Source organism: Ranitomeya imitator, chromosome 1 (genome assembly GCF_032444005.1).
Source record: "Ranitomeya imitator isolate aRanImi1 chromosome 1, aRanImi1.pri, whole genome shotgun sequence".
Classification (NCBI taxonomy): domain Eukaryota; kingdom Metazoa; phylum Chordata; class Amphibia; order Anura; family Dendrobatidae; genus Ranitomeya; species Ranitomeya imitator.
In genome coordinates, this window is record NC_091282.1 from 306481373 (window position 1) to 306490661 (window position 9289).

The 9289-nt window shown below is 46.2% G+C and overlaps 1 protein-coding gene across 1 annotated transcript; it reads right to left on the reverse strand.

Annotated features, from left to right (window-relative positions):
* Positions 1-818: 818 nt before the first annotated feature.
* Positions 819-8689, reverse strand: COX6A1 (cytochrome c oxidase subunit 6A1). Its single transcript, XM_069758157.1, has 3 exons — positions 8531-8689; positions 8273-8412; positions 819-1065 (listed from the first exon to the last, which is right to left on the reverse strand). The coding sequence occupies exons 1-3, from the start codon at positions 8628-8630 to the stop codon at positions 967-969; spliced, it is 339 nt and encodes a 112-aa protein (XP_069614258.1). The 5' UTR covers positions 8631-8689; the 3' UTR covers positions 819-966.
* Positions 8690-9289: the final 600 nt, after the last annotated feature.

The window sequence follows — 9289 nt, forward strand, 5'->3', positions numbered from 1 at the left end:
TGGGATATGGGCGGTTTGAGCTGACGTTTTTTTTTTTTACAGGTACCTCTTTGGGGTAGATACAATGTTTTGATCGCCTCTTATTACAATGTTGTGGCGGCCAAGAATTCCATAATTCTGGCATTTTGTTGTTAACCAAGTACCCCATGTTATTGTCATACAGTAATGCCATTTAATTTATTTACTGCAGGGTATTTGCTCACTTTATTATCTTAGGGTTTGTCTGTTTAGTGGCCAGTGAGAACGTGCACCTACACAATGCATGTATATCATAAGGACACGGTTTATGTAGTAGGGGGTCTCGGTTCTGCTCGGCCCTTAATCACAAATACGTCATTTGCCAGATCATAAGGTTTTAATACTAAAGGTTAGGACCATCCCGAATAGGGTCACCTTGGTGGAATGGCTTTTACTTTTTTTTTATCATCAAAATCATGTTAACTAAGTGCCCTATTTTATTTTCATGCCCAATTTGCTCACTTTATTATTATCTTAGATTGTTTATTTAGTGGCTAGTGTGAATATGCTATATGATATAGCTGGCATCTGCCCTCTGTGGAACAAGCAAGTCTTAGACATTTCATGGAGCGTGAAGATGTTAATAGCTGCAGTCTTATGCAGAAAAAAATGAATAATGTGCATTTTTAGCCTTGTGCAGCTTCTCGTTACTCCCCACTGTCTGTCCTGGGGTCACTAACATCAAATAACTGCAACAGTCTATACCATCAGCGGGCATTCGCTGAGACAGGATACTGAAAGGAGGCAGCAGATTTAGATATAATAAAGCACAGGCTCCATAAAGGATCAGTCAATGCATATAGGTCCAATCAGAAACTTTATTTAGACAACTTCTACCGCAGCAATAGAAGGTTGTGGGCATGTACAGCATTAAATAGAATAGCGTGATCCCTGCTCATTATATGGGCCCATACACCACACTGGTCCAGATAACAAGGTGTCCGAGGTCTAATGTTCAGAGTGCTCAGACTCTTCATAGCCAGTGGGAAGAGCATTTGCATGGGAATTGTGGAAAAGGCTCTTCACTCCATCTCCCCAAGGGAATTTCTGTAAAAAGAACACACACACCAGTAAATGCAAAGTACAGAGATTTATTACACTATTACTATAACTGTATAATAGGGAAATTCTCAGACCCATTAACCCTGGGTCAGGCGCATCATCTCTAGCACTCCTGAGTTCAGGTTTTCTATATACAGTATATTTTTAATTATCTTGAGATTTTGTTCTCTGGTAATACTATGTTAGAGAATGAAAAATGGGAAGAAAAAAAAAAAATTTTTTTTTTTTTTTTTTAAAAATGTGAATTTCTGTGTTGCGTACCTTTACGTTTCTCCTCAACTCAGGCCAGAACCAAGATAGAAAAACAGAAAAAAACTACATTGCACTCATAACCATACAGGCTTTCAACCGATATGTCACAAGAATATCTGTTCATGTTTTACCCTTGCAGGCTAACACGCTAAATTTTGAAAAGCATTTTCAAAAAAAAAAAAAAATGGATATAAAATGTTTCAACAATTCACATGTGCCTCCTATGCTCTCAAATTCAGATCTGTTCAGAATATGGTCTTAAACTCTTAAAGAGTAGGGCCTGTATTTTCCAAATAAAATAAAAAAAAAATTAAAAAAAAAGTTTCATGACTTCTAACATTAAACCGAGCAAATCATTAAATTAATCTATAGTGGTTAAAGTGAAAGGTTTTAACAATAGGGATGACATGAGCTGAATTATACCTGCTAAGAAAGGACTGTATGAAAGTTAAGTGTAAGGAAACATATCCATAACAGGCTGGTTCTTGTCAATTTGAAAGAGACCTATGAATTTTTTTTTTCCCCAACTTCTGCCAAAATAGGATTTTCAATTGTGTCCTGGCTGGTAGTAGTAGTGCACACTCACTGTGCGTATGTACAGCCACAGAACACTAAGCTTAGGATTGAAGGAGGTAAGCTGAAAGATACTTGTGATCACCAATCTGGGAATGTGTCTCTAATAATGTGCCCAGAAAAAAAGTCTCTCCAAAAAATGTATATATTAAAAGGGAACCAGTCACCCCCAAAATCGAAGGTCAGCCAAGCCCACCGGCATCAGGGGCTTATCTACAGCATTCTGAAATCCTGTAGATAGGCACCCGATGTATCCTAAAAGATGAGAAAAAGAGGTTAGATTATACTCACCCAGGGGCTGTCCCGGTCCATGTCGCAGTCCGACACCTATCTTCGTCAGATGACGCCCTCTTGTCTTCACGCTGCGGCTCCAGCGCAGGCGTACTTTGTTGGGCCTCTCTGACCTTTCCTGGCGCCTGCGCACTGCAGTACTTTGCTCTCAACAGGGCAGACAAAGTACGCCGGAGCCTTGGCGTGAAGACAAGAAGAGGACATCATTGTAAGAAGAGAGGAGGCCCCAGACCGCGATGCCCACCACAGTGGGTAACACCCCTGGGTGAGTATAATCTAACCTCTTTTTCTCATCTTTTAGGATACATCGGGGGCTTATCTACAGGAATCCAGAATGCTGTAGATAAGCCCCTGATGCTGGTGGGCTTAGCTTATCTTATCTTTGATTTTGGGGGTGACAGGTTCCCTTTAAATCATTTTGAAGAGGCCATGGTAGATAGTATAACTTATAAACAGTGGATATCTGGTGACAGATAGACTTTTGACACTGTTTCTTAAAGTTCAGAAGACTTTGGAAAACGTTTTTGTGACCAGCTGATAGTCCTTAAAGGGTTAGTCCAAAAAGGAAATTGAATTAATAAATCTTTAAAAACTAATGACTTTTGTAACAGGTCATGGTAGAATGCCTCTATATATTACCTACGTCCAATGACGATTCGTCTGAGAATCCTCAGTGCATGATGGGATACTCAAACAAATAGTCATCTGCTGGCTGAAACTGCTGTCACTCCCCTTTCCTGCCAGAAACATAGAATCAGCGAAGGGGCTGGCACATCCTGTCACTCCCCTTACTTTGTTTGCCGCCCTGAAATGAAGCATCATCAGTGATGCTCGTTTCAAGGACTGGTCCCCGTAGTGTCTCCCATGTGCAATATCTTCCTCAGCACCCTGTACAATGAGCGCAGCATCCGGTCTGTTGTCTGCTACGTTGAAAAGTAATAAGCCGGCACTGCTTACAGTCAGAAATAAAATACAAGAGTGTAGTTATGGTATCCGAGTGCTCACTTCATGATTAAATAGCTGTCCATTTGTCCCCCCCCCCCCCCAAAAAAAAAAAAATTGATTTCAGTGATAAAAACTGACATCCTACCAAGTTTGAGCAAGGTCTACTACTTCTCTGGCTCTTTTGCCCAGTATAAAATAGGAAAAACCTTATAAATGTATGTCAAGACAAAGATTGGAGTGGAAGCTAAAGGGTACTTTTTTGCCACAGTTCATGGCAAAGGTGTATGTGATGGTTTAGGAGACCCCGTGAATCGCCTTGCACCTCGAGCTAGCCTCCAGAGGTCTTGTTCACACCAAATCTTAATACCCATGCAACTTTTCAAGTGGAGTAAGAAAAATTTTTTCTAACATCCAGTTTATGTACTGTACAAACCAGGACTTCGAAGAAGGGACTCGGCAATACAAACTGTCATTCCAGGTAGTGAAACAAATAAAAACAAGGATTTTTTAATCCAGCAACGACAGTGAAGTCCATGAAATGATTGAAGGCGGCACAAGATTGGCAATAGATGACATAACTGGTTATGTGACCAGTGAATATGATTGGCGCTGCTGGCTGGCCAATATACTCTCCAATGATTATGACAATGACGAAGGAGAAGTGACTGTTTTGCACCTTCTGGTCCATCGCCGTCCTTTGTGTATCCAAGAAAACCAGACATTGTAAAAGTAAACAAAAATCAGATATTGACTCAGGTGGACTCAAATCTGAAAACGGCCACTGTTGGTAAGAGATTGTAGGCAAAAAAAAAACTTTTAGCATTTTACTTTTTAGGAGTTCATTCTGTAATAAAAGTGACTTGGAAATATGACTGAGTAGGTATGATTACAATACCAAACTTGCATTTTATCTATTATTATTTTTTTTTTTAAGTGTTTAAATTACAGAAAAAAATGTAGCTTGAGTCACATTTTACCATATCTATTTTTTGATCGATGGAGCTGTATGAGAGCTTGTGTTCTGTGTGATGACCTGGTGTTTTTAGTGATACTATTTTGGGGTAGATAAGACGTTTTGATCACTTGTTATTGCATTTTCTTTTGAAGTTGTGGCAACTAGAAAATTAGCAATTCTGGTATTTCAATTTTTTTTGCCTTTATAGTTTTCACAAGTCAGATTAAAGGGAACTGTGCTTTTAGTGTGAACAATGCTACCACCTTTCTGAGCGCCTGTACAGCATTACACACGTGGCCATCATCCCCTTACTCCCCTTGTATACCACCAAAACTACGTTTTAAAATTTCCCCATGCTGCACGTAAATGATTTTTATTCGGTCCGATGGCGCCTGTGCCGCCTCCTTGCCACCAAAAGCAGTCATCCGGGCTTTGATTGATGTGGATGATGCGTTCAGCTTTCACATCATCCACATAGGCGAAGGCTCTCGCGCATGGGTATTAGCATCGTCTGCTTGCACAGTAGCACTTTGCTCTGCCCTACTGGGGGGCTGAGGACAAAACTTAACTGCGTATGCGTTCCCAGGAAACATCTTTCTGGCTTTTTTTTTTTGTTGTTTACAGGAACTTATTTGCCGAAATGACATCTTCTGGGTGCATACAGTTAAGGCCCCGTCACACATAGCGACGCTGCAGCGATACCGACAACGATCCGGATCGCTGCAGCGTCGCTGTTTGGTCGCTGGAGAGCTGTCACACAGACAGCTCTCCAGCGACCAACGATCCCGAGGTCCCCGGTAACCAGGGTAAACATCGGGTAACTAAGCGCAGGGCCGCGCTTAGTAACCCGATGTTTACCCTGGTTACCATCCTAAAAGTAAAAAAAACAAACGCTACATACTTACCTATCGCTGTCTGTCCCCGCTGCTCTGCTTCTCTGGTCTGGCTGTGAGCACAGCGGCCGGAAAGCAGAGCGGTGACGTCACCGCTCTGCTTTCCGGCTGACCGGCGCTCACAGCCAGACCAGAAAAGCAGAGCACCGAGGACAGACAGCGATAGGTAAGTATGTAGCGTTTGTTTTTTTACTTTTAGGATGGTAACCAGGGTAAACATCGGGTTACTAAGCGCGGCCCTGCGCTTAGTTACCCGATGTTTACCCTGGTTACCAGCGAAGACATCGCTGAATCGGCGTCACACACGCCGATTCAGCGATGTCAGCAGGACCTCAACGATCAAAAAATGGCCCAGGCCATTCCGACACGACCAGCGATCTCACAGCAGGGGCCTGATCGCTGGTACGTGTCACACATAGCGAGATCGCTACTGAGATCGCTGTTGCGTCACAAAACTTGTGACTCAGCAGCGATCTCGCTAGCGATCTCGCTATGTGTGACGGGGCCTTTACTTGTGCTCTACCACCAGTAGGGCAGAGCCGACGATGCCAATTAAAGGCACAAAATCTAGGCACCACTGCAGCCAATCCCTTGGTTCAGTGGCTTGTGCGGTCTATATATGCAGAGCCTCTGAAGCCAACAATTGGTTGCACCGGACAAGTGATATCACTGCTGCGGCTGATCAATGACTAAGGCAGTAGCAGACAAGCAGCTCTGGACCAGGAAGTGCAAGTAACAGCAGCAGACGCTATTTTTCATGTCTATGGGGTTAAGGAATAATGAAAGTGAAAACTGGACAAGCCCTTGAAAGTTTGGAATATACCGCACGAGTATTTCAGCTGCATGTGCTCAAACTAATCTGCATGAGCCAATTCTAGTAACAAGTTTTACTTTCTCGCAGTCCAATATACTAAATAAAAAAAAGTTGTTCCCAACAACATTTATGTAGCGTACGTAGGAAATCTGATGTTCACTAGAGATTTTACACGGTGGTTTCCGAGCAGCCTGTCACTGAAGCTCATTGCAGACAACCTCTACCAATACAATTCTGGTTAATGGCTAAATGATCTCAGCTCCACTGTGGCCTGGACTTCCCTAGAAGAGACCACAAAGATGGGCGCAGAAGTGACTTTACACAAAGCCCCAAATATATAATATTTATATAAAAACCCAAGGTCTCATGTGTCAAACTTTAATGCCACAGGCAGGAATAGACTAGGGGTTGTCAGAATGTATACATGTAATCATACATCGGCCCCGATCACCTCCATAGGGAGGACGCTGCAGATCAGTGACCAGGGTCCATGTAATCTTACATCGACCCTGATCACCTCCATAGGGAGGACGCTGCAGATCAGTGTCCATGTAGTCATACATCCGCCCCGATCACCTCCATAGGGAGGACGCTGCAGATCAGTGTCCATGTAATCATACATCTCCCCGATCACCTCCATAGGGAGGACGCTGCAGATCAGTGACCAGTGTCCATATAGTCATACATCCGCCCCGATCACCTCCATAGGGAGGACGCTGCAGATCAGTGACCAGTGTCCATATAGTCATACATCCGCCCCGATCACCTCCATAGGGAGGACGCTGCAGATCAGTGACCAGTGTCTATGTAATCATACATCGGCCCCGATCACCACCATAGGGAGGACGCTGCAGGTCAGTGTCCATGTAGTCACATATCCACCGCGATCACCTCCATAGGGAGGACGCTGCAGATCAGTGTCCATGTAGTCACATATCCAACCCGATCACCTCCATAGGGAGGACGCTGCAGATCAGTGACCAGTGTCCATGTAGTCATATATCCACCCCGATCACCTCCATAGGGAGGACGCTGCAGATCAGTGACCAGTGTCCATGTAGTCATACATCCACCCCAATCATCACCATAGGGAGGACGCTGCAGATCAGTGACCAGTGTCCATATAGTCATACATCCGCCCCGATCACCTCCATAGGGAGGACGCTGCAGATCAGTGACCAGTGCCCATGTAATCTTACATCCACCCCGATCACCTCCATAGGGAGGACGCTGCAGATCAGTGACCAGTGTCCATGTAGTCATACATCCGCCCCGATCACCTCCATAGGGAGGACGCTGCAGATCAGTGTCCATGTAATCATACATCTCCCCGATCACCTCCATAGGGAGGATGCTGCAGATCAGTGACCAGTGTCCATATAGTCATACATCCGCCCCGATCACCTCCATAGGGAGGTCGCTGCAGATCAGTGACCAGTGTCCATAGTCATACATCCGCCCCGATCACCTCCATAGGGAGGACGCTGCAGATCAGTGTCCATGTAATCATACATCTCCCCGATCACCTCCATAGGGAGGATGCTGCAGATCAGTGACCAGTGTCCATATAGTCATACATCCGCCCCGATCACCTCCATAGGGAGGATGCTGCAGATCAGTGACCAGTGTCCATATAGTCATACATCCGCCCTGATCACCTCCATAGGGAGGACGCTGCAGATCAGTGACCAGTGTCCATGTAATCATACATCGGCCCCGATCACCACCATAGGGAGGACGCTGCAGTTCTGTGTCCATGTAGTCACATATCCACCACGATCACCTCCATAGGGAGGACGCTGCAGATCAGTGTCCATGTAGTCACATATCCAACCCGATCACCTCCATAGGGAGGACGCTGCAGATCAGTGACCAGTGTCCATGTAGTCATATATCGGCCCCGATCACCTCCATAGGGAGGACGCTGCAGATCAGTGACCAGTGTCCATGTAATCTTACATCCGCCCCGATCACCTCCATAGGGAGGACGCTGCAGATCAGTGACCAGTGTCCATGTAATCTTACATCCACCCCGATCACCTCCATAGGGAGGACGCTGCAGATCAGTGACCAGTGTCCATGTAATCTTACATCCACCCCGATCACCTCCATAGGGAGGACGCTGCAGATCAGTGACCAGTGTCCATGTAATCTTACATCCACCCCGATCACCTCCATAGGGAGGACGCTGCAGATCAGTGACCAGTGTCCATGTAATCTTACATCCACCCCGATCACCTCCATAGGGAGGACGCTGCAGATCAGTGACCAGTGTCCATGTAATCTTACATCCACCCCGATCACCTCCATAGGGAGGACGCTGCAGATCAGTGACCAGTGTCCATGTAATCTTACATCCACCCCGATCACCTCCATAGGGAGGACGCTGCAGATCAGTGACCAGTCACAGGTGCCATTACTGACCCCCTCCCTCAGGATGAGACCCCCTCCCTCAGGATGAGACCCTACCTTGGTCCGGATCCTCAGGTGCTCATAGGCTACGAACTCCGGCCGGGGCTCATGGTGCTGCGCCTTCAGGTACGCGTTCAGCATGCACACGGCCACACCGGGCAGCGCCACCACAAAGGTCAGGATCTTCCATGTACGAGCTGTGGGGAGAGAAGTACAGATGAGCGGCTGCATCACCGGGGTGACCTTCACGGACAGCGGCCTGCTGAAGGTGACCCACAGTACCGGCCACCCCGCCGCACTGGTGTCGCCCTATACCTGCATCCCCATGCTCAGCATGAGCTGCTGCAGAAAACAGGCGACCACGGTTAGCCACAGAACGACCAAGGATGCCAGAGAGCCTGCCCAACGCCGCCATGATGTCCTCACTGAGAGCGGATGCGGACGTGAGACACCTGCTATCCAAGGGACCGGAAGGGGAGGGGACCGGCGTGCTGCGCATGCGTTCAAATTCTTGCCTGCAGGCGAACTCAAATTTCATCCGTGAGTGCGCATGCGTCACGTGCAGCAGCTGGGCGGGAATTTGACGACGAGGACAACGTGGAGGAGGAAATGTCTGCTGTGAGGACTCCCAATGTCATGTCTCTGTCATGAGGGAATCTTATTGCTTTCACTATTGTCATAGGGTCAAAATCAAACAATTCATAGAAAATAGGAAAATTTGGAGCCGTAGATGCAAATTTTCATTAATGCACTACTCCAGGGAGGTTTTCTTATTTCACCCTCAGAGTGGTTTCACTAATGTAAGTTCCTGGCCCCGGTCTTACACTTGCCAGCCGCCGTCTTCGCCTGTTGTCGGTGCCGCTTCGGTCGTCTTCTGCAGGATATGACCTGCCGGATCGCTGCAGTGTTTGTGATACGGAGGTCACTTCTCGATGTAATTGTATGAGAGCAAGAACGAGTCTCATAGACTTACACTGAGCGCTTGTGTCTGTTACGTCTGACTCCCAATCAGTCCGAAGCTGCGGGAACAAGATGGCGCAAGAGCAGAAGACGGCAGCTGCTGAGTATATTACT

What these genes read in the sequence shown, in the direction of transcription:
- COX6A1 (XM_069758157.1), bottom strand. Translation starts at nt 8,630, where the DNA reads ATGGCGGCGTTGGGCAGGCTCTCTGGCATCCTTGGTCGTTCTGTGGCT. An exon ending in TGCTGAGCATGGGGATGCAG is followed by an intron (nt 8,413 to 8,530) that starts GTATAGGGCGAC and finishes CTCTCCCCACAG; the next exon opens with CTCGTACATGGAAGATCCTG. An exon ending in ACCTGAGGATCCGGACCAAG is followed by an intron (nt 1,066 to 8,272) that starts GTAGGGTCTCAT and finishes TTCTTTTTACAG; the next exon opens with AAATTCCCTTGGGGAGATGG.